This window comes from Athene cunicularia, assembly GCF_003259725.1.
Source record: "Athene cunicularia isolate RWA chromosome 6 unlocalized genomic scaffold, athCun1 chr6_part1, whole genome shotgun sequence".
Taxonomy (NCBI): domain Eukaryota; kingdom Metazoa; phylum Chordata; class Aves; order Strigiformes; family Strigidae; genus Athene; species Athene cunicularia.
In genome coordinates this window covers 10,003,703-10,028,939 of record NW_020799105.1, presented here as the reverse complement: position 1 = coordinate 10,028,939, position 25,237 = coordinate 10,003,703, and the positions used below count along the sequence as shown (strand labels likewise).

Sequence of the window (25,237 nt, the reverse complement as noted above, 5' to 3'; positions counted from 1 at the left end):
GTTCTGGTTTAGAACATGAAGAAAAAATTTCTGGAAAAGGCACTAGATTATAATTTTTGCTCTTTGGTGCAAATTCACTGGTGATAATATATTAATGTTTTATATCAGTACTAATGTTAATGCTTTAAATGAAGTGGACTTGAGGCCTTATGGTTGCTGAACAGTTGTCTGGAGCTTGCTTTACTGAAATGTCTGAATATAGTTACAAAACTGCATGCTACAGGTGGTTTGACAAAAAAATTTAATCATATGTTTTCCAGCACTTCAGATTATTTTTTTTTCCTTGGTGGTTGAATGGGGTTTTTTGAAGCTGTAGGAGATAGTAATAGCCATGAATTAGATTTGCATGTTAAAAAGCAAAACAAAATAACCAAACCTGAGACGGATGCCTAAATAAAGAAATTTTACACTTAAATGTTTACTAAAACATAAACAGGCCCAGTAGAATTTGAATGTGCATTGCATTAAGTACCTTTGAGGTATTTAACATTAAACACCTTCAAGGTGAGGTACAAGATGCATTGCATTGAATACCTTTATTTAATGTTTGAGACTTAAATAAAAATTGCCTCAAAACCTTAGGTTGAGAAGTGTATTATTTTACCTTTGGAAACTATTTTAACCAGACTTCATGTGTTTTTCATCAGATATAAGTGTGTGATGACATACATCTTATCATGTACCTTGACAATATCAGATTACTTTTACAAGGTGTTAGAAGGACAAGTCCCCAGCAGGTCTGAGCCTGCAGTCTTCATTTGAAATCTTCCAGTGTTCTCTCTTTCTAGTGTAGGAAAGTGAGCATTTGGAATCATTAGGACACTAGAAGAATGACCTTCTCAGGGTTTTTTTTCCGGAGTAAAAATAATCTTTTTATATGTTCAAGGTGGGGAGAGACTTTAATTATAGTAAGAGACATTAACAATGCAGTTATTAGCATCACAGGAGAACAATTATCATATGAATAATAGCTAGCAATATTAATATTTGAAGTTTAATCTTTCTTTAGGATGCTTACATCTGTTGGGACAAAATGAGGGTATACATTTAGATAACATTCACCAACCTGTAATCAGACTGCATCCTTTCTTCTCCTGACTCAGGTTAATTTGGTCATCCTATGGATGGAAGTGATTCTCACTTCTGCTAAGATTTGCTTTTTCTACATTCTTTTTTCTTCTGAAATTGCATTTGTTTCTGGTGCCTTTTCATTTGCTATTTTGTTATCTATCATAGACACTTTATTCTTTCTTATCATAAACTTTTGCTGCTGTTTTTAGGGTTTATTCCTACTTTCCTCCTGTGATTAAATTTTTTTTCTGTCACTTCTTTCTTCCTCTAGAGAATTTGGATATCCCAGAAGTGATGTACAGCCTTCTGCTGTACAACTAACTTCAGTCTCCAGTTTAGTGAGACATTCTTCTTCCCCTTGCAAGCCATTCATCACCATCTCCTGAAATGAAAGGTGATTTGTATATGGGATAGAGGAAGTCCATCTTCCTCTCCTGCAGAATTTAGAGCCTCTAGGGATGTAAACTTCAAGAGTTGGGATTCTCTTACAGAGAAACATGTGGCAGTGATGTGCACTTATTACAAAAATATTCCCAAATCCCAAAATCTTCTTAATGGTCTAGTCAGTCTGGAATTTCTCTTCTGATTTCTCTCCACTTGTCAGCTGTGCAGGATGACTTTGAAGTATTTGGCTGCTTCTTTAATTGTAAAGTGTCTGTGAGCAAAGACATTTGAGGCATGTGAGAACCAGGATGCTATGGATGAGGGAGCACAGCACTGATCAGAAATAGTAATCAATCAAGAGTATGAAGCTCTGTCTTGAATGTTCTCTAGATTAATTCGTTCTTTTGACTGTCTGGCCTCTTCCTTCCTGTGTGTAATTGATGTCTTTTTATCAAACAGTTCAACAGCTTACTTTTCTAGATACAATGAAGGAACACATTGATGAAAGAATTATGCACTGCAGGATGCTGGTGATAGCAAAATTTGAGAGTGAAGCTTAACCTTATTACCTGGCTTCACATCTGCCTGTGCTGAAGTTGCTAATTTTTGTGATGTGCCACAGTGGAGGACAGGAGAATAAGAGCATCAAATTAATTTTTATGTGTTGGAGGTAGGGAGAATATAAAACATTCTAAGTAAATCAAAAGGTGTGTTTGCTGATACATCTTGTTAAAATTTATAGTTTATTTGGTTCACCTTCAAGAAATATTTAAACAGTATGAGCCCAAAGTATTACATTCCTTGAGAAGGTCTTCTGGTAAAAATGAAATTATCAACAAAGTTTCAGCTAGAGAAATAAATGTGGTTCTTTCTCTCCTCCCCATATATTGATGGCAGTGAAGCCATTTCTGTTTGTTGATGTTGATGGAAGTTAATGTGGTAGTCTGTTCAGTATGTATTTTATTATAAAATCCAAATAGTGCCTCACTGAAGGGTGTTTCACAGCCAGGATCATAAAAAACTGACTGCAGTAAATGACGGTGCAGAGACTGAGTCGCCAAACATAATGATGTACTACCATTGTGTGTGAGAGACCCCCTTAGTCTATTTAGATTTTACAAACATTGATTGGGATGTAAAGGTGTCTGTAAAAACAGCAGAACAGCTCAGAGATTTTAATTTTTGTTTCTGTCTCCTGTGCTCCAGTTTTGTTTTCTTTGTTTCCCAGAGTTAATCCTGAAATGCTTCTGGTAATTCTTTTCCTCAATGTGGACTAAATTTGACATTTAGAGACAGAAAATTGCTGTGCTCATTTGTAAAATAGTTGTATGGGTCTGCTCTGACCCAGAGGTTTCCACCTACAGCGAATTTACTGTTTCTTTGGTAGATGAACGGAGATCATAAAGTCTGATGTCAAGAGTAGTGACAAGCTCTTCTATTAGCACAGCTTGATCAGGAAGATGTCTGTGCAGTCCTATCAACGTCGAGTTCTTATATTCACCCACCTCCCCCACCCCTCAAAAAAATCACAAAATGTAAAACATGGATTCTCTGAAGAACAGTAAGTTTCCATAGGGCAGTATCTTTGTCACATTAAGGTATTATGCCAGGTATCAAAAGCTAAATTGATTAGCAGAAATACAAATGTTATTACTACAAATCAAGCAGCCAGTGATTAAAACCAGAACAATGTGCTTGGACATCAAATACATCTGTCATTAATTCTGTCAACATTGTTAACATCTTTCACAGAAGGACAAGAAATGTTGATGAAATCTTTAAGGTAAGAATTGTAATGCAACTGTCAGGGTAAATTAGGATTTGACTGGGATTTTTTTGTTGGTGGTGATAATTTAGATTTTTATGTTTGCAAGTCTAGGTGGTGTCCCTATAATTATGTGCCATCTTTGACATTCCAAAAGCGTCTTTCCTTAGTATGATGAGAAAGAGCCTTGAAACAGCTCACTTTTCCTGAAACACTTCTATTCTTGATGAAATCTCACTTTAATTACACTTCTGTTATGCAATTAAGAAACTATTGGTTCATCTATACAGCTAGCTAACTGTACAAAACTTTTTCAGTAAAAGGTGTTGTTAGTTCATTACTGGCAAGTGCAATAAATACCTTAATGCTTTTTAGGTGAGCATGTTGTATATTAGAATTTACTTTTTCATTGCATCAGTAAACATTTTTTGGTTTATGATAATTTTTCATAACTTTCTGAATCCTCACTGTTTTTTTTCAGTGGATCCCTCTAAAACTCCTGTTGTCCTGGTATGGTAAACCTCTGAAAGACTATGAACTCTGGGCATTATGTCATGAGTGTTTATGTACTCTGCAAACTTGCATAGATTATCCAGGTATAGTCTTAATTATCTCAAAATATTTGCTTAAAACTATCTTAAACATTTGCTTAAACTATTTATATTCACTGTATTCATGTTTTCTTCTGTTGATGCAAAATGTCTCAGCTTTCATTTTGTGTACAGAAAAAATAATAGGCAGTATTTCTAACTTCACTCTCTTAAATGGTGACTTAGAATTTTTACTCAATTTGGAGTTTTCTTCCATACATAGAAGAATGTCCTATTTTCCTCTTTATTCTGAGTTTTGGTGGGTTTTGCAGGGAAAACAAATCTTTATGACTTCAAGCAGTAAAACTAATGATGTGTTTAGGCATTTTGGAGATGGAGAAATTGTACTGTGACTTTTAAGAAAAGCAGTTGGGACTTGTATCTTGAAAGCTGAACGAAATAAGTTTTATATATATGTAAACAAAAAACATTCTCTCTTGCCTGGATTTCTTTGTGACAAATGATTCCTGAGGTATTTTTGACAGTACAGAGCTCTGTCAGTTTAAAACATGCAGCGACTCCTACCACATTCCCTATGCTTCAGTTTAATAGAAGAATTATCCGAGGCAAACTTCTGAGAGAGGAACAGGAAAGTGTCCTTTGACACAATTAGAATATGTTGTATGTGACCTGGGAGAAGACCATCCTAAATTTCCATAGGCATTCTGAATGTTGGTTTAGCTTATACTAACAATAAATCTGTAGCAGTTCTGATAAACAGAGCAGAGGCTCCCATCACCACCACCCTGCCTGTCCTTTTTCTTGATTTTAAAAAGCCTGATTTTGAGGGTTTGGGCAGGGATGAGTTTGAAGTCTGTACGCGACTATACACAATTGAATAGCAAGGTGCAGAAAAATTACTGCATCTCTTTGGTTTTCAGCTTCAGCTATTTTATCTTTTAGGTTATAAAACTTAAAAAAGAAATTGGCCATAAATGGAGATTTCTGAGCACTTAAAGCAATGTTACCCTTAAAACTAAGTATTTGATATACCTTGCAACAGAAGTATTGTTTCAGCCTCATAGCATGTCCCTAATGTTTGTGAAGGTTTCAAATAACTGCAATTTCAAATAATGACTCAGATTCTAATTTCATATGCCTAGCCAGCCTCTGTTACTGTACTGTACTTATATTACTCTGTTACTGTACTTACATGTACCCAGAATGCATAAGTCTTCAAAATACTAAAGACTGAGTAATGATCTGAGCGTTACATAGCCTGCAGAAGTGAACATAATGATGCAAACCACTAAATGGAAGGTACTTTACTTAAAATTCTATATTTGAAAAATAGAGCTACCTTGAAGTTGAATATTGTTTTCAGATTTAGAATATTTCTGCCAGAGGATTTTCTGCTTGTTCTGAGAGTAGCTGTGCACTGTGGAATGACATATAGCAGTCACACACACACACACACACACACAGAGTTCTGTCAGCATTTCTTCTGAATAATATTAAAGATGAAGCTGATATCATATAAAGTGTTTGTTAAAATATCCTTTGTCTTAACACTGGTAGAGTAAGATTGGTGGCTCATGAGTCATAGTTAAATATATGAAATGTGGAACAAGATGGATTATTTATTATTTATTCACTTAGCCTTTTCCTCCAAATCCTTCCATGATTATACCTTTTTCATTATCCCAAGCAGGAATTATCTGGGTAAGAAAACATACTTCCAAAGCTAACCACTTCATGCATTTTTGTGGTTCAATCCAAAAAAATTTGTAACCTCCGCTGAGGCTTTACTTATTTCCTCTCATCAGAGGATGTTGAATACCTGTTGCTCACAGGTGCTTTAGAGAACCCAGGGGACAATTCTCTGTTGTACTGAACTTCTTGAGATCCAGTTTGTGTGAACTGTTGCAGATTCAGGGCCAGAGGCAAAGAAAACTCTTGAGAACTCATGAAGACTTCTTAGGGGAGCTGCCTTTGCAGAAATAACTAGTAAAGGTTCCCATTCAGGAAAGCTGTGCTTTTCAAGACCTGTAGTCCAGGTCAGTCTTAAATATTATAGAATGTAGTAGGCAAGTCTTTATTTACATTAAGCATAGTGAACAATTTAATGGCTTTAGCTATGTTTTGTACAGGTAATTACAAAAGCAAAAGGAATTTTTTTTTTTTACTTTATTTTTCTCTCTTAGACCTCTCCAATTTACTATTTAATAATAAATTAATACTTGTTTTACTCCTTGACCACTTTAATATTTTATTTAATAATTAATAAATATAATGTTTTGACCTCTTATTTAATGTAAGAATCTAATCTAGTACTCTTTTTACTTAGAAAACAGTGTCTTTGATGGTAGTCTACAAAGGCAAGACTAAATTGCTAGCCAGTTGGCTTATTATATTGAAACATGTTAAATTACAGTGTGATTTAAAGATATCTGATAGACATAGTCTTACCACAAGTTTTTTATCATTGAATTTATATAGCATGATCTCAAGACCTTAATGCTAATTTCCTGAAGACCTCAGATCATTTAAAATAGTTTTAGAACTCAGTTATTTTGTTCCTAACTATGGCAAATTTCAGGGCTTTACAAATACCATTCTACGTTAACACTTCTTCAGTGGGAGAGTGTATGTGTTTATAACTATTTGTTCGAAACTGGACTCTGTATCCTATCCCACCAGAGTTCTGGATCTGGCCACATGTCTCAGCTGTCTACAGATAATGACCCTGTATTTTGGTGTTGGAGGAGGGAAGAGATTAAATGCTTAAGATAAATTGTCTGTCTCTTATTGGTACCTTGTGAGACTAGAGTACATCTAGCTGTTGTATTTCTTTGTTTTGCTTTGTTCCTCTCTTGGCCTTCCTTTTCAGTGCTGAGTATAAAGAGAATAAACTTTTGGTATTCTAAGCCCTTTTATTTATTGTGATCCCGTTTTGGTTTACTTCCTTGTCTTTGTTCTGCAAGAATTAATTTAGATGATTACACATCTACTGTCTCTTTATTGGGTGGTATCTGTTCTATCATTATATTTAAAGCATCGTTTATCATAGGGTAATCACTGACATTGCAATTTATTTTTAAACAATTTATTTTTATGAGTGTCTGATAGTTACGAGAATAGATATTTATTATGCCTTGCTGTTTTGTGGCTTGTTTTGCAGTGGTCTTATCTTTGGACTCCGTGATGATTGACTGCCATGGAAGTATCCTCTTTGCTGCTCCAGAAGCTGAAGGTAAACTAGTACATTGCATACTCTGCTTTTATTTCTTTGAGGGCAGGAGGGCAGAAGAAAGCAAATACCTTACCTTTTGTTTCCATTTTCTTTTCTTATTTAGAATCTTGTGATATATTTTATTTAGCTCCTGAATTTGAAGACGAGGATGTGGATACTGAAAAGGTAATGTGGTAGGTTATGTAGGTCACTATGCATTTTGTCAAAGGACAGTTATATCCCTCTGCTGCTTGAAGAGGAAAGCTAAACTCTTCTAAGATGTTGATAATATTTCTCTCAATATTTCTTCGTTATCTGTGAGGTTTTTTAATATATTGATCTCCCAGAAAATTAGTTGCTTCTGAAAAATAATTTTGCCTTCCAAAATTGTTTAAGTAACTGCCAAAAATCTGTTATTCAGTAGTTTTCCATAACACTTAATTATTGTCAGTTTGTTAGCAGTAAGACAGACTTTGAAGTCATGTTTTCACTTTGTGGAGGTCACACCAAGATCAGTATTTTAGACTGTCTAGGCCAAAGCCCAAACATTAATCTAAACTGAATGATTGGATTAAAAAATCACTATCATAATATTTTTACTAGGGGAACATTATGAATTATGTCTCTTACCAATAAAGCTTTCCTAGAGCTTTTTGTTATAAATAAAAACCATAAGGAGCTCTCAGACCAAAGATGTTAAAAATGTTAATAAATAGCAGGTGAGTATTTGTCTCCACTGCAACTGCATCGCGAACTGTACCACAGGGATCTTAAGAGTTAGGAAAGCAGAATTTATGGTACCTTTCTATTATGTAATGAGAAAAGAGGTTAGCTAATATATACCTTGTTCCCCATGAGTTCTTTAAAATTAGACACAGTAGCCATGAATCAGAAAAAAAAAATCCTCATTAAAAAAATCTATTAAAGATGGAGCTTGACTTCTGTAAAATCTTCTGTAACTAGAAAATGCTTATATATCTGCTTCTTTAAAGTTGCTTTTTCTTCTTAAACTGCTTTGATCCAATGTGCAGGTTTTTCAAAGGCTTCAGAAGCTTAAACTAACCCTGAAATACAAGACAGAAGTTTCACCAGACAGTAGAAATTAATAATCTTAAAGTTTATGCTTTATTCTTTTTCTTTAGAAAATCTGAAGTAATCTTTTTTCCTTGTTTTTCTGCAACATTATTTATAGGATAAATGGACCTGGGTTTTTTGATTTTTCCTGATACTTGTATAACTTTCTGGTTATTATGCACATTTAGTTAGAATTATGGGAATCAAGACTATAGTGCCAGTCACGATAACTGTACTAGCTCAGTAAAAGGAACTTTTCTGAAGGATATAGCTGCATTAGACAGCAAGTTTTTCATAAGTAGTAAGCTGAAGTCAAAATTGTGATCCCATTGACCTCTTGGAATTCTGCACATGAGAGGAAGAAAATTTTTTTGTTTTGGTGGAGCTGCTTTCTTCTATTTCAGATGGCTTTTTACCTGTTGGTAGCTTTTGTTCAACAGTTCAGATGGTTCACAGGTTCTTTTCTTTATAGTGAACTCCATTGTTACTTTGTGTTTATTGCTTGTTCACTTTGCTCAAAAGACTGCTAGAAAACATTCTTTTATAGGACCACATTATTTAGTACTGTGCTTAGGTTTCTGTTCCTTGAGCCTTTTTAATATCTTTCAGAGGCAGTGTGAAGAAGCATGGTGCTTTAACTTTGGCAGAGCTGCATTAGTAGTACATGCTAACATACATAAACTAAGCATTAAGGAGGCTAAATCTGGTTCAGTCTGAATATTTTAATTCTTCAACTAAAACAAGAAAGCTTGTGAAGATCAAGTACTTTTCAAGGTCCCTCATCATGGCAACTTCAGTTGATCTAGCAACAAGTAGCACAATAATTGGTAAAAGAAATATACAGTACCTTGTTCTTCTGATAGGTGTTATCTCTGTAAAATACAACTCTTACTGGATAGCTTGTAATTATTGTGTGCCATTTACTTGCTGAATTATCATGATCTTTTTTAAATAAATTGCAGCTGGCCAGGTTTTATGGTAGAACTCTAAGGCTTGCAGCAATCTAAGTTTTTTAAATGAGAAAGGAATTCTTCAAAATGGTTCTAAAAGCACTTTTTTCCTGAATAATTTTCCTAGACAAAGGATAAGACAAATTATGTCTGTTGCTCCAACAGTAGAAAATTAGCTACTATTATTTGCCCTGCATGCATAACAGCCAGTTTTTTATAATGATCTGGGCTTTTTATCAGCATCTTCAAAAGCCAAATGTGATCGGTACTTCGGAAGCTCTAGTCTTTTCTTTTTTGTTTTTTTGTGGGGAATGAATGGAATTTTTGCATAATTTGCTGGAATTGGTTTTGAAATGGAAGCTTTTTTTGGTCTGTTTACATATTTTCTGTCTTATTTTATACCAATAGGTCTGCATTTATGGTGTTGCTGCAGTTCTGTGGATGGCTGCAAAATACAGTGTTCCACAGAGTCACAAACTAGCATTGCCAAGAAAATTAAAAAAACTTCTTCTGGATATGGCAAGAAAAAACCCTGAAGAAAGACCTTCTCTAGCTGATGCAATTAAGGTTACTAGATTTAAGCTTTTATGTGAAATCCAGATGTGTGTAAAGTCTCAGTGATTTGAATATCAAATTATTAATTTATTTTTGGTAATAGACTGATACATAGTTCAATCATAACCAGTCACTTTGGGGTTTGTTTTTAAAGTTACCTCCCTAAGGACACATAGGGGTGTGTTTACTCGAAATAGGTTCATAAGACTTTCTAAACTTGGATTACTTCTGACTATTTATCTTGACTGTGTGCTTGTCCAAGGAAACCTCACTTGATTGAAAACTTACTGCCTGAAAGTTATGATTTTTTTTTCTTTTAGACGTGCAATCATTATTTACTTGAACAAGGTATAAACAGCAAAAATATTTTGTCACTGTTGAATAAATCTGTCTTGAAGGTAAGAGTGCCACCTTTTTTAATTCTCTACATTTTTTCAATTAATTCTGTAAATTGTATTCCAGTAAGATTTTGTCCTCTGCAAGTACAGTTAGATTTGCTCTCTTATTGTTTTTGGTTTTTTACTAATTTTCAAGTAGTCTTTATGTATTGCTTTTTTAAAGTTCTTGCTGTTGGAGTGCTCATTCGACAGGTTTTGGTGCCAGACTCCACAGTCTGTATGGGTAAAGAACAAGTGACTTAATTTCATAATCTCTCTTTCATTTACCACCCCTCTTATCAGAACAGAAGACATGAATGTGTAATTCTTGTGTTCTGTTTACTTTTCAAATATGTGTATATAATGCATGTAATGTTTAGTCAATCCATGGAACTGACTTTGTTCAAAACTTTGATTACCTAAAAGTTCTGATTTGAAACAGAGGGTTATCAAGATTTCTGAGTAGTTCTATTAGTCTTTAGAATTTTTATGTCATTTATTTAAATTCTCCACCTCGGCACAACTAGGTTGTTGCTTTGCAACATTCTCGGTTGATATGGGGGTTGGGGGTTTTTCTTGAAGTAATGTGCTGAGCAGAATTTAAAAAAAGAAAATCTAATTAGTAAGTTCAGTTTGGACTTCCATTTTTATTGTTAGACTGTTGAGGAAGAAGTAATTTCGTCGCAAGATCATGTTGCTTTTGAATTTAAAAAGGAAAGACATAAAATGGACCCTTCAGAATCAAGTTTAGGTAAGCAGTCAGACTGACTTGTTTACTTTGCTTTAGTATTCTCTAGATAAGTTCTCCATGTAAGATTTTCTCAGGCAAGTACACAATTTTTTTCTATCTAAATTGATTGTTATTTACCTTGCATTTGTATTTTACTTATTGTTCATCTTTCTAACTGAGTTTTTGTTTTTAGGATTTGTGCCTATTACCGGTGAAAGTAAACTTGTAGCAGTTAAAGGACCAGTACCATGCCAGATTTCTCTAAATTGTGAAAAAGCTACGTTACCTGTTGCATTCACCTCTCCTGCAACTCACTTTAAGCCCATTATTCTGCAACAAAATGCAAATATAACCAAGTTAGTATCTCCTAGACCAGAATAAGTTAAACTTGACTCTTCATTGTTAAATCTACTGCAAATGTCCTAAAAAATAATTCGCTGTTTCTTTTCAGAGAGGTTCACACAACGATTTCTGAGCAATTCAAGAAAGACACAAGAAAAGAAAAACAAGTAGACGACAACAAATCAGGATATATAGAAGACTCTAAAAACTGTGGTACTGAGGACACCAATGTTATTGAAACTGCACCTGAAATACCTGAGCGTGAAGTTCCAGGCCACTCATCCCAGATATCTTCAGAAGACCAAAAGTCAGGCAATGCATTTACTTCTACAGTTCCGTTAGCATCACCGTCTGATTCCTCACATATTCTACAGGGAAGGAGCATTTTATCTGAAGTTCCTTCCAACTCCTTAGCTTGTCCTACATCTCCTAATTTTCTTCATATAAATAACATCATTCTCAAACAGGACTCGGAGAAAAGAGTTTTGACATTTGTACCAGTACATTTAGCTGTATCAGAGCAAATACCAAATAAACCTCTTCGTTCAAGAATTGCTTATGATTGCCATCATAGTTTGCCAGTGCTACTTTCAAGTACTATTGCAAGTTATAAAATGAGCACACAAACAGAAAATGATGCCTCCTTTTGCAAAGTGCAAAATTGTGAGACTACTAATATGCAGAACAAGTTTGATAAAAGTAACCTGGTTTATCAAACCAACTGCCAAGAAATTGAGTACGCTACCAGTGTAGACAGTATTTTCACTGAACAAGAACACGAGCCATGTACCTCAGTAAATCAAGACTATTCTCATGTCTTTGATGCTGAAGTCCTGCCCCAGCAGAACAGAGCAAGTGATGCTTTACTACAGGAAGTGGTTCATCTTATACAAGAGGAGTTTGCATTTGATGGCTATCTAGAGAATGGAGTTGAAGTTTTTGATATGGGTATGTACATTTTCTTCTGTATATTATTATCACTGATGTGTAAGAATATTGTTATCAATGCCTTTTTTCTCTCTTTTTTGTTTGTTTCTTTTTTTTAAACAAGGTAACTTCATTTTAAACTTAAAAGAAATCAAGTTTGGTATGTTTTCTGATACAATTTGTGAGAAGTTTTGTGACCTCTACTGGGATGAAAAATTACTGGAAAATCTCTATCAGGTAGTGAATGGAGAAAGACCTTCTCATTTATGGTAGGTGGTTTTAAACTTTTCCTTGTTACAGTTCAATTTAATGCTTTTCTCTGTAGTTCCTAAATGCAGGAAAGTATATGCTGCTTCTCTTCAGGTATCCTTGTTTCCTACCAGCTATTAATTTCTCATTAGATACTTCATGGCTTTCCTAACAGCAAATAGTGCTTAATGGCTTAGCAGAAAATGTTTTCTATTAAGCTTGTCTGTAACTCCATTTTAGGATACCTGAGTAATGGAAACCTAATTCTGATCGATACTATTTTCAGCCATTGATGGAGAGCTTCATAGTCTTGCTAGAAAATGGCTGTTTAATCAGAAGTGAAATATGTTGTTCTTACTGTCCAGTTTGCTTATCCTGTTTAAGTTTAGTTCTTTATAGATCCTTTTGTTGTATTCACACCTTAGAACAAGGAAATTAATTTAGCTTTGCTAGAAATGTTTTACTTAACAGGTTTAGTTTGACTTAGTGTTCCTCCTTGCAGTCTTTTGCAAATAACCTGCCAAGTGAGAAAACACCAGCTTAATTCATTTCTCATTTTTACTATTTCATCTTCAATGACATATCTACCTGAAAAATAATAAAAAACATTCTCATTTTATTGCAGCCTCCAAATGTAGCATACTTTTAAAAGCTACTTACTGAAGGCTATCATAAACCATAATCAATTTATATGTGGAAGCTATGTATGGGTTTTTTGTCTGTCATGGTCTGGCACTACAAATTGGAAATTTTGATAAAGAAACTCTAGAAAAACTTCAGTGTTAAAGATGAATGATCCCTACAGCAAGCTTCAGAGAGAATAGACTGTGACCTCCAGGTATCAGACCCTGACATGCTAGCCTATTTCCCATTTGAGTTGGGATTTTTAAAGAGCCACTGAAAACTGGTTGGTGGTTAGGCTCTTAATGCTCCAGAGTTGAATGTTATGGTAGGAGAAACTTGAGTTCTTGCAGATGAATTACTGACATATATGAATAGGACATTCTTTATATGTAACTTCTGTTACAACATAAAGTTTTTGAAAGCAGGAGTGAAAAGAAAATCATCATTTATTATCTGCTATAAAAATACAGGTCTAGCTTTTAGATCACACACAAGAACTACCTCAGAATATCTCTGAGACACTACTTAACATTCTTTAGACAAAAAAAATAGCAGTTTTTAATTGTTACCTTCCTTGACTTAAAATTATGGTTATTCTTATTAGGGATGACTTAGAGTCAGACTATTATCCAGAGGTTAAATTCTGAGTGAAAAATCCATTACAGTTATTTGCAGTCTAAGTTATGCCCAGTGTTATGCCTTCTGTTTTTATGTGTTCTGATATTTCTGTTGGAATTTTGCCAAATTCTGTAAAGGAAACCTCTGTATCTTCGTGTGCTTTAATGTCTGTTTGAACATCTTTTTTCTTGTAAAATAACAACTGAAGTTGAACATGTGGACTTCAGGAGGCAGATAAATGCTGTGAAGCCTTTCACATGCATGACAGTCATTTGTAAGATCTAATTTTACTGATGTAAATACAAAAGTATATGAAACATTAATTTTTTCTAATCTTGTCTTTTCAGCATAACTGAGGCAGGTGATTCAAAGTGTGGCAATGTATTCCAAGATCTGAAGAAATCTGATAGCCTTTTAGCAAGCAATGATCAGACAGAGGGTGAGGAGGGACTTCCTGTTTATAGATCTTTGTGTGCTGGGAATCTATCAGTAACACAAGTTTTGAGAGATTAACACTTGGAATGTGTCTTCAGGAAAACGCTCAATTTAGCACTTATGAACATTATCAGTGAATCTGAACATTATCAATGCCTTTAGGGACCTGTCATTGTCTTTTATATGAAGATTACAGATGACCACATGTCATTGACTGGGATGTCAGTTTCATTTACTTTTACTTGCTTTTATTTACACAGATGTGTCTGAAAAACTCCTGAAATCCTAACTGCTACATGTGGTTTTCTTGTGTTCATCCAGTAGATGTTCTAGGGACATGCTTTAGAGTAGGGAGAGGGTAGAGGGACAGTCATACTAAGGTGTCTCTGCACAAAATACCAAGCTTAGCTAGACAGAGAGAAGAGCTTTAGAAAATGCTTATGACTTCTTAGGTGTTCCTGAAGAACTTGAGCGTTGATTGAAGGATGACTGTGCAACAGATCTGGTCCTTCCTTGTTCACTTACCAGAATTAAAACAAAACTAGGCAGTAAAATAAATGTGTTAAAATAAAAAATGGTATTGTCAATAAAAATATTTATGAGTTCTGAGGGAAGAAATTGTACAGAAATCTAGAAACTGAATTGCTTTTGGATTTCATTGGACATTTTTCTGTTCATCAAAAGGGTTTTCTCAAACAGGTAAAATAGAATAGTCTTTATGTCTCTCCTAGGAATTTCTCCACTTCCCTATTCTATCCACTGAAGTGCCTTTTTAAAGATAGATAGCAAAATGAACAGTGGGTCAAATGGTTTGTTAATCAAGATAATTTTGCCTTTTGATCACAAGATTGGTTACAGAACCACCATTTCAGGGCGGTCATTGAGGTTATATTAGTGATTGTTTATCTGTACTTCAGTGTGGGGTTTGCATTTTTTCTGGCATACTTTGTGACTGAAGGTTTACAGACTATTCCATCTTTCAGTAACTGAACTCAGAACTGATCTGGGACTGGCAAATACCATTATTATAACTAATCCATTACCCTTTCTAGGCTTGGTGTGTTCCTGGACAGCTTGTATTTTGTTGCTGTTTTATCAGTATTTCAGTTTTTTTCAAGATAGTTCAGCTGGTAGTTTCAGCATTTAAATTTGGTTACTTCTCTGTTTTGAGTGAAGTTAAACTATGTGTTCTTTACAGAACAGCTTATACCCTTACATTGTTAGGTTTTATGGGAAAACATAAATTTTTAAGTTTGCACTTTGCTGATGTCATTCTATATGACAATTTTCCATTTTGGCTCAGAGTGATTGCAGATGTAGAGCCAGACTTTCCCATGGGGTATGTGATTTCTTTGCACCAGTAATTTAGCTCCATTTGACTCCAAGGTGGCTTATCTAAGCCCTGGAGGGTTGCTCAAGTGAAAAGGGAGACTTCTGGCAGGCGCAAAAGCTCCTGTCAGCATCATGCCAACCTTTGACTGCTGTCTCAGTCCCTTAAAGGTTGGTAGTAGCTGTTATAATTGCAAAGAAGTCCCACCATAGCTCAAGGGAGTGAGTCCTGTAGGAGCAGGAAGTTTAACATCTATGTCCCCTTTGGCTGTATCAAGTATTCTTTCCCTCTCTGTATGGAATAAAAGCTTCAAGACTTATGGATGGAAAAAACCTCAGGAGCTAAGCTTTTTACTAATGCATGCACAGGTCTGACATATTTAACTTGTTTTAAAGCTTCTGTACTAGATTTTATTTAAGTGCTCATTGCATATGCACAGAAATTATTTTGTAATTTTCAGAAACATATTGCTTAGCTATTGCTTAATAGTTATGAAACGTCTTTAACCTTTATCATTTTACAATATGTAGTTGAGAAAAAGCACAGAGCCAAAATAAGCATCTACACCACTGTTAGAGTGAATAGGTAGTCTCATAACTGTGTTTTGTATGTGTAGTGTTTAAGTTCAACAGAGCATGTATTGCACCACATGACCATTATTTCTTCCTCCCCCATACACCTTTTTTAGGACAGGGGGAAGCAACCTTTGATGTGAAGGCTGAGCCTGTGATGAATATGTTATTAGATAAAATGGATTTTGATGAGTCACCTTCAGATAATATCAAAAAAGAATTGAGGCTGCAGAATACTATCCCCATAGAGAAAGAACAGCAGTGTTTACAAAACAGTGACTGTTGTATTGGTGCAGACTTCGCAGAAGAAAATACAGAACGAGAGAAAGAGACCATGATAAAGATAACTGGAAACAGCTACTTTGTGTCTCCCAACCTACCTGACTTCCATGGCTGTAGTCCTGGTTGGAGCAGTGCTTTTTATGGAGCTGAATGTTTTGATTCAGAAGTTCACAGTTACATGAAAAACCTTGGAAAGCAGAAATCAAGTGAGTCACAAAATATAGATGCTAAAAAAGTGGTGAGTACTTTGATTTAAAATCATTAAGATACCTCTTTACTTGCTGGTTAAAAATATAATATTTGTTGTGTTATAGTGAGTTGAAACCCCCTTTCTTCTTTTAAATACTGACTCTTAAGTGTTTTAATATTCTCAAGATTTGTGATTTATTGTCAATAAACCAGGGTAAAGGTAGTATTCCAAAATAAAGAGCACTGATATTAAGTTGATAATCACTGACCTACAACCATCTTTTCTTCCTGAAGTTGACTGGAAAAGTACCATCTGCCATATGCACCAACCCCATGGTGGTAATATTATAGAAAAGAGCTAAGAATGGCTGTGACTGGTGTATATCACAGGCTCTCAAGAGGTCTTCCCTGTCATGTACTTTGAGCCCTTTTCCTTGGTCACAGTGAATTCCCTGACAACTTCTCACCATTTACCAGCAGAATGGTTATTTGCTCACATCGCTTGGAGATGGCTAATCATCATGATGAATACAGCCTTTTAAGCAGGAAGCATAGGTAGCAGGGATTGGGTTGTTTTAGATTAGCAAGGTCTTCCATTACCTTAAAAATTATATTGATCACATGTACTTAATTTTTACATTTGTGCATCTATCCATAACAATCTTCAGTTTGTGAATATTTTTGTAAATATTTCAAGTCCAAAGCCATGGAGTAAGGATAATATATGAAATTGTAGAAATCTGTGTAGTTGGAGCTGGTTCATGGGAAGGAAAAGGAAAAATTTAAGTAAATGAGTTACCAATACTGGAAGACCAGTTAGCATAGGGACACCTGGAGTCTTTTTGTGTCCCTAGAATAGTTAGTTGTCTAGTTTGTGTATCCTTATTGTTTCTGCCAGACACATGTTTCATAAAGATGAAGTGGGAGTTGCACTGCTCTTTTTGATTTCCTTGCTATGGGCAGTTAGATTAATTTGTTGCTTTATTTTTGAAGTGAGCTTGACAACATAGAACTAAACAGCTGAGAACATAATCTAGACATCTTTGTTTCCAGATAAACAGTTTAAATAGCAGTGAATCTATTTACATTCTCTGTTTTGAAGCACAGTGACCTAAAAAACTGTAACTACTTTTCTGTTATTAGGCAAGTTAAAGCCTGAATCACTGAGGATATTCTACTTTTTTTTTTACCTTAATGTTCAGGTGTAAGTCTATAGGAAAAAATAGCATGAGAAACTTGCCCTACTATTGATTTGTGTAAAAATAAATACTTTTTTTTAAGTTTTCAAGGCTGTCACTTACAAATTTTGATCTACTCAAAAATTCCTATTTCTAGTCCTATAGAGCTGTTTAATTCTATGTAAGCATGTCAGCTAGAGAAAAGTGGGTTTGCATACTCTCCCCTACTTGAGGGAGTAATTCTTGACTGAAGAACAGACTTTCATGAGTAGGGAGTTTTCATGTCTAAATAGATTTTTCTGTTTCAACAGGCAGTCTTTTTTTTAGTTTGAGATTTTACAGACTACTCAGCAATTTAATTTGATTCAAAAGGATTAATTATCTTCTGAGTTCTTGGCAGTTGTTTTCCCTATTTAACAAGCATACAACAAAAATGAAGCAAGATTTATGGTGCTTACAGTGTGCTTTGGAGTTTGCTTATGAAATTAATGCATACTGTTATACATTGCTACTATATGCATTAATGCATAAGAACATGTCTAACCCAACAACTATGCAGCAGGCTGGAGGGAAAATAGTCATGAAGTGTCTTTGTAGAAAATGATACTGTGTTTGTGCCCAGTACATTCCACTGGATGAAGTTTACTGTTGATACAAAGTGCAATTTGTTCAGCAATTAGTAAACAATTCATTTAGAGAGCAAGAGAACGCACATACTGATAGCTGAAAAAGATGCATACTATTCTGAGGATGAGTGAACTAATCTTCCTTGTGTTGTCTAAAATTAGTGTGAAATCTTAATATCTGGACAGAAATTAGGCTCTAATTTTACTCTGTCTCAATAATGCAGAAATAATGTGTGTGCTCTGCATATGAGGCCAGGTGGACAAACAAGAATAATTATTTGCAGACAATAGAAGCTTGGTAGCTTACATAGCCTTCCTAATTTGTGAGATCCCTTTGTGTCCAGGTTACAAGGAATAAAATTATAAACTATCAACTTCAAATATGAAGTCAAATTCCGTTTATATTTTACCATTTTCTTCAGAGAAGAAGATTAACAGAAGATTAAATACTTTTTTACAGCATAGAAATCTTTTGATTGCATTGTAAAAGAAAAGCTGATTTTCACAAAAAAAAAGCATGTATGTGCAGATACGTATCTTCTTGTACTGTTTATATTAAAAGTCTTGTTATACTAGTATATAATAATAAATATTTTTAATAATACATTAAATGTTCTTTAATTTTTTTAATGCTTTTAAAGTGTCTTGTGCTTATAATTCAACAGAGGACGCTTTAAAATATCAGTTAGTTTTTGGCCTTGTGACTATTTTTATTTCTTTCACTACCATAGCACAAAAACTTTAATCTTTCTGCTGGTGTTACTACAACAATGTGAAACCTGTTCTGGGTTTCTGTGAAACCTGGCTTCTTCCAAATGTGTTTAAAACTTACAGAATCATAATGCTCTAATGGCAGCAATCTTGAACATTTAACCTAAGCAAAGAAAACCTTCCTAAATCCTGCTATTTTTCCAAACTCCATCAGTCATAACAATTTCTGAATTAAGCTATTTACAATATTTTTTTTAAATGAGATGAACTATTATGAGTTTTAAGTGGTCAATAAATATGAGAGAGACAGGAAAAAAATGTGAAACTGAAATTTATGCTGTTTCAGCAGTCAGAAGACAATGTTTCTTAGCTGTAAGGCAGTCAATGTGTAGGTGATAAGCAGCTCTACCCAGCTGTCTCTTTACTGCCTGATTCATCAAACAAAATACTACAAATAACTATGAAAATGTATAGCATGATTTTAATCTCCATACCAGCAGTTGACAAATGCCAGTTCATATCTCATTTTGAACAATATGGATGTTGCTGGTACCACTGATGGGGTAGGATTTAACATTTCTAAGTCCTTGTGTATTGTTGTTCTTGGATGTAGCCAACAGCTATATTTGTACAGGAAAGTGTTTTCAACTAGTTTTATTTGATAATATGAACATTTACACGTTTTACTTGGAGTACAGATTATTTAGAAAAAAAAATATGGTCATTAATCATTGGCAATTATGAAACGTTAACGCTGTTAACACGTAAATAATGAATAAGAGCTGTGCAAATTTCAATGGAATGATGCACTGTCTGAACAAAAATACTGAGAAAATAAAATGGTCTCAGTGTGAAAATTAACATGAGTTTTCTGCCAAAGTGGAAGCTCAAAAAAGTTAATTATTCTAGTTGCCAACTTCTCACTGTAAAATCTGGTGGAGAAAATGTGTGTCCCCTATCCAGTCCAGGAGGACTACAAAGTCCAAAGGAAGGCTTCTAAGTGGTTGTTCAAGCAAAAAGGTAGTTTGAGATGCTGGAGGAAGGTTCTGCACCTCTTGCAAAGTAGAGCTGTTTGCCTCCGCCCAATCCTTCCTTGTTTAAATCATCTGTTGACCTTTTTATTTCTAAAACCAATTCCTTGATTAACTATAGTCTAGTTTTCATTGTCTGGCAAGGATTATATCAACCTACTTTTTGCTCCAGGTCTGTGACAGATTTTTAAAAAGTCAGCAATAAAGTTGAGCTGATTATATAGCTTGGCAGTAAAGTGTGCTTAAGGCAGGCAGGAGTTGGTATTTCAAAGAGTGAATGTTTAAAGATAGTTAGACATTTGAGCTTGACTACATCTGTCCTGACTTAGTGGCCTTACCCTTTCATAGGGATAGGCCTGCTTGGTCCATTCAAGTCTAGTCTGCAATGGGAACTGAGTACAGAATGAGAGTCTAACCACACAACAAATTACTATTTTGGAGACATACACATCTCATCATTTATCTCTCCAATGAAAATATTCATATGATTCAAAGGTTTCTGTAGTCGCCTTCTAAATGCAAATAAATTTATTTAGATTTTTTTGCTTTTGTATACCTGTAAGTAGGTTTGAGAAAAAAGCAGGTTCTAAGAAACTCTGCCAGAACACATATTTATGACAGAATTAAATATTCTGCCATAAAAATAATTAACTTTTCTATTTTTCTACTGGAACCTGTTAGAAATTGTCCACACCTTAGGTTGTGGTTTAATAAGATGCAAAAAGTAAAACATTTGTTATATGATAAACAATATTAACAATAGGATTGATCAAGCTGTTATGATTCAAAAAATATGGTAGTATGTACTCTTATGTCTGGAAGGAATGTGAAATAGCTAGCATAAAAAATTTTAAAAATTATGAATCCAGGTGACACTGTCAAGTGTTATAATAAATGCTTTACTGTGTAGGGGCTTATCAGGTAGTTCACTGCGGTTCTTAAGGTTAGCAAAGGTTAATCTGCATTTAGAAAAGTTAGGCCTTAGGCGAGCGTGTCCCCTGCTTCACATCACCTCTAGTCCAAGAGCTGCTGACTTTGTACCCTCATACAGAGTGCATCCAGGCAAACCAAACTAAGTCTTTGCAGCAGAGCAAGGAGGGAAGACAGTTACCAGGGCTGCCATTTCTCCATGGGGAGGTCCAAGTCTGCACTCACAATGAGAAGGGCTTTTTCTGTAGCCTAATAAGCTCGCTTCTGTTCTCTGGCAGCCCCAAGCCTTCACCCTTAGCCTTTGCCCTTTTCCTCTTTGCCCACACCAGGTTTCAGTTATCCCCCAGATCTCATCAGCTACTTTTAAGTCTCCACCAAACTTTGGTGCACTCAGGCTGTGCCTAGAACATTTTTAGTGAAGGTTTTGCATATTCTGGCCACAGTTTTTCCTTTCCCATTCGTCTCCTCATTTTCTTTCCCTTCTGCCAATATTCTGCATCCTTTGGTGGAGCTACCCTTCAGCATGTAAAAAAACCTCATACTTCAAGGACAGTTTGGAATTTGCAATTTTCCCAAGCAAAGTCGGTCTATCATTACTTTGTTCCCTAGATTAAAGCGTGTTCTATTGAAAAGTGTCCTGAAAAACGTACTTCAGAGGGAGCAGAAGTGAATGTACAGCTTCATCAAAAATGTTTATATTCTAGACCTATCTAAAACGAAAGATGATATGGAATAGACTGGGAATTTGTTACTGACTTCATCGCTACTCACCTGAAGTTTAGGGGACAAACCACTTCTGTCCATCAGATTCCAAACATCAGAAAATGGCCACTCTTTCTGATTTCCTTTCTGTGTTCATAATCTCTCCATTAACTTGGTTTGACTTCAGTTGATGAAACAAAACCCAGACCTTTAAGTAAAAGCAAGCAGTTTCCAATTCAGAATCTGGATAATAGCTTTTCTGAGCTTTCACTGTTCTTTCTGTGATGCCTATGTCGTGGTAAGTCTTTTAAAAATCCATGGAGCTTTTATGACTCTTGCTGCTAATGAACTATGTAGTTAATTCTTTTGAGCCTTTTCTGAAAAACAGTGACAGGTTTTTCTCAAACTCAAAATTAATTTCTAGTAAGTCTATCCCATTAAGGCTAACCTATTTACCAATCTGTTGTTTGATATGTTAGCTCTGAGCTATGTGTTTTCTGATCACTCTGCTTGTGGGAGTTCTGTCTGCTGCATTCAGTTAACTTACTCCATTTAAAATGCTCTTTCATGTATCTGGGTCACTGGTAGTTAGCTTAGGACCCAAGTGCAATGCCACCACTCATAAAACACAACACACATCATGTTTGTTGTTTCATAATAAATCAGAAACGGAACCTGAAGCAAATGGCCCATTTTCATTGGTTGCTAAAATAATGAAACCTTTGATATGCAAACAATTATAAATGTTTACAGTAAATTTGATATTATTGTGAGAAGCCAAATATACTTTCATTTCTCTGCATTGCTTAAGTTATAGAATTCTATAAAAATTGTTTAGTTTTTCAATTATGTAAAATGCATAAATATAAAATATGTGAGTTGAACTTCAAAGTTGATATGTCCTTTATTTATACATCAGTTCTTCTGTCTGCCTTCTGACCTGGTTGTATAATATAATGTAATTATACTTGTTTGGAAACCATTGCTTTCAGTCAAACATTCATTTCTTGCTGCAAATATAGGTCAACTGCTTAACAGAGAATTTCTGGGGTCTGCACTGATTTCAGAACCCATCACTTTTAATTCTGGATGACTCCTGAGTGTAACTTTAAAAAATGCTCTTGAAAACAACTAGATAAGTGCAGTTATAACTAAAGGCATATTTATATAAACAGATTTAGACAAACTTTAATGCATTCTCATACACAAACCAGCTCCAGTTCTAAAGTTGTAGAACTGTGGCATTAACTGATGCTTTTCTGGGGACATGTGATGTCTGCTGTAACTTGCCTGTAAGCACAGGTGTGAAAGAGTTTTTTCTGGATAGTATAATATTCTTGTCTGTTTGGATATTCTTTTTTTCATAAAAAATAATTCTATTCTAAAACTTCACTTTCCTACTAGAACCTTGCATTTATTATTCTGATCAGAAGCCTTTTTCTCTTCAAATAGGAACTAGAGCAATTGCTAATGATGGAGACAAAAAGTTACAGAAAGACCTTAAAGTTTTACCAGAAACTATTGCAGAAAGAAAGAAGCAGCAAAGGTAAGATTAAAGCAACTTGCCAGTAATGAAATGGGTGTGTAGTACTTTTAAGAATTTTTTTTTCTGTAAATTAGAATCATTGATGTTCTTATGCTACATGTTTTAAATCTCAAGGTTCTGAAGCTAAATCTATGTTACCCAAATTGAGAGGACAGCTACAGGAGATGAAATCAAAAGTGCAGTTTCTTGAACTGGCGAAAAAATATGTGCAGGCAAGTCAGACTTTATTCTGCCCGTGTTTCATTTGTTGTTTCATTACTGCATCAGTGTAGTTGGCTGCTCAAGTCAGCAAATGAAATGTAAAATGTTTTGTGTCAAAGTGCCAAATTAAGTTAGGATCTAATAGAAATAATAGAATAAAGGTAATTGTTACTAGTATTGTTTTAAAAGGAAAAAAGGCAATTGTATGAAATGTGATTTGGCTTTAAGTTCAGTTGTCTGCATTTTGTGTGGATTCCTCTTTATTTTCCTATGTTGTTTTTTTTTCATGGCTTTGCATCTTTGAGCAGATCATGTATGCAGAGCAGTGGGGTGTGGAATCCTGTGTGCTGCCTACAGTCATTCACAACGGGAGAACTGACACCATGGATATGGCACCTATGGATGAATCGTCATTGCTTCTTTACTATAACATAGAGAAACACCAGTGTAATAATCAAAATGGAATAAAAGTTCTGCAGGCTGGTACACCACTTGGTTTAATGGCTTATTTATATTCTAGGTAAAGTATATTTTGCACATCCTTAACTGGGATTGAGTTCAGGCATAGTTGCTAATTCAGAAAAAAATAGTCACCATGATAAATCCTAATTACTCAATATTGCATAAAGCCACCTCTCTTGTATCAGGTTTAATGTTATTTCTGTGAACATTTATTTACAGAAATGGGCATGGAAGTGGTAAAGTCTGATAAGAAATAAGCTAAACTGCTAAATTTAGATTTGATTAAAACTCAAAGCATTTGATAATAAAAACTAACAACTAAACTTTTTCATCCTTTACTTGAGGTTTTTCTCTGATAGTTACCATGGAATCAAGGCTTTATGTTACTGCCAGCAGTATAACAATTCTTCAGAACATATAATTTGATAATTCTTAATAAGATCTGGATGTGAAAACGTCTATGTTCTGTTTTACAGATTACTGCCTCAGTCCTTGGGACTGATCAAGATGGAGACTTCTCTCAGGCCCTAAATGGGGACAGAGATGTCCTTTAACCTTCAACTAGGGTGAGGGCAGTGTTGTTTTAAGGTACCTTAATAGTACCTACCATAATAATGTGAAGGATGGAACCTGCCTGAGAGACTCCATCTTACTTGTGCCGCTCTAGAAGGTCAACTTCCTCCCAGCTAGTTCTCCCAGCTCATCCTGACTATGAGGGCCAGTTACTTACCCTGAGCACTGTTTTTACTGGTAGTTACCATTCTACACAAAGTGAACAAATTGTTTTGGAATCAGAGTTTCCATATTCATCGAAACCAAACTTTCATAGTTAGCTGTAAGCCATCAGGGAGACGTGACAATTAATTCTGTTAAAGCCTGGAGAGAGCGTGCGTGCGTGCGTGTGTGTGTGTGTGTGTGTATGTATGTGTATATATATATATATATATATATATATATAAGCACTCATTTTTAATGTGTGTATAACAAGTATATTCTGTTGTTAAAACAGCTTCTGCTCTGATTAGAGCAACAGGAAATATTTTCTTCCTTAAACTATCTACTTTTTATGCTGTTGTTACATTAAAACTATTTTAAAACAACATGAAGTGAGACAATAGAAAAAAGAAAATTGAGTATGTTCTTCCATACTATTTAGAATGTAACTTTTGATAATAATAGAAATGTCAAAGTGGTTCTTCAAAAAATTGCAAGTAGAGAAACTTCTTTAAAACAAATTATGCTTTCAGTGTTGGTATTTCATGTGTTTAAAAAAAAAGAAATCAAGGTTTTATGTAGAGCTTGAAAATGTAAGATCCCTATTAATTCATGATATTTTGAGGATTTCTTTTACTGTTGATGTACTCTAATGCAAGAAAAAATTGTGTTCTTATTTGTCTGAAGTTTTCCTTGTGCTTCACAGAAATGCATTTTTAGAAGGTTATGTACAGCAGTTTCTCTACACATTTCGCTATTTCTGCACACAAGAAGAATTTTTGCAGTTCCTTCTTGATAGAATCAGCAGCACTTTATCCAGGTACAGTAATTTCCTGTGAAAAATATTATCAAAGCAGTTGACTTTTCCCCCCCAATGGCAAATAGCTGCTTCTGAGAACA

At 34.8% G+C, this 25,237-nt stretch overlaps 1 protein-coding gene across 1 annotated transcript in view; it reads left to right on the top strand.

Moving 5' to 3' along the window:
- Window positions 1-25,237, top strand: part of KNDC1 (kinase non-catalytic C-lobe domain containing 1) — a 62,458-nt gene that overhangs the window by 28,635 nt on the left and 8,586 nt on the right. Inside the window, exons 6-20 of the mRNA XM_026851494.1 lie at window positions 3,702-3,816; window positions 6,932-7,003; window positions 7,107-7,168; window positions 9,415-9,573; window positions 9,882-9,959; window positions 10,596-10,689; window positions 10,862-11,024; window positions 11,120-11,958; window positions 12,062-12,206; window positions 13,776-13,867; window positions 15,882-16,285; window positions 22,867-22,960; window positions 23,075-23,172; window positions 23,470-23,681; window positions 25,044-25,157. Of these exons, the coding sequence (XP_026707295.1) occupies window positions 3,702-3,816; window positions 6,932-7,003; window positions 7,107-7,168; window positions 9,415-9,573; window positions 9,882-9,959; window positions 10,596-10,689; window positions 10,862-11,024; window positions 11,120-11,958; window positions 12,062-12,206; window positions 13,776-13,867; window positions 15,882-16,285; window positions 22,867-22,960; window positions 23,075-23,172; window positions 23,470-23,681; window positions 25,044-25,157 (2,741 nt within the window). The remainder of the gene's footprint in view (window positions 1-3,701; window positions 3,817-6,931; window positions 7,004-7,106; window positions 7,169-9,414; window positions 9,574-9,881; window positions 9,960-10,595; window positions 10,690-10,861; window positions 11,025-11,119; window positions 11,959-12,061; window positions 12,207-13,775; window positions 13,868-15,881; window positions 16,286-22,866; window positions 22,961-23,074; window positions 23,173-23,469; window positions 23,682-25,043; window positions 25,158-25,237) is intronic.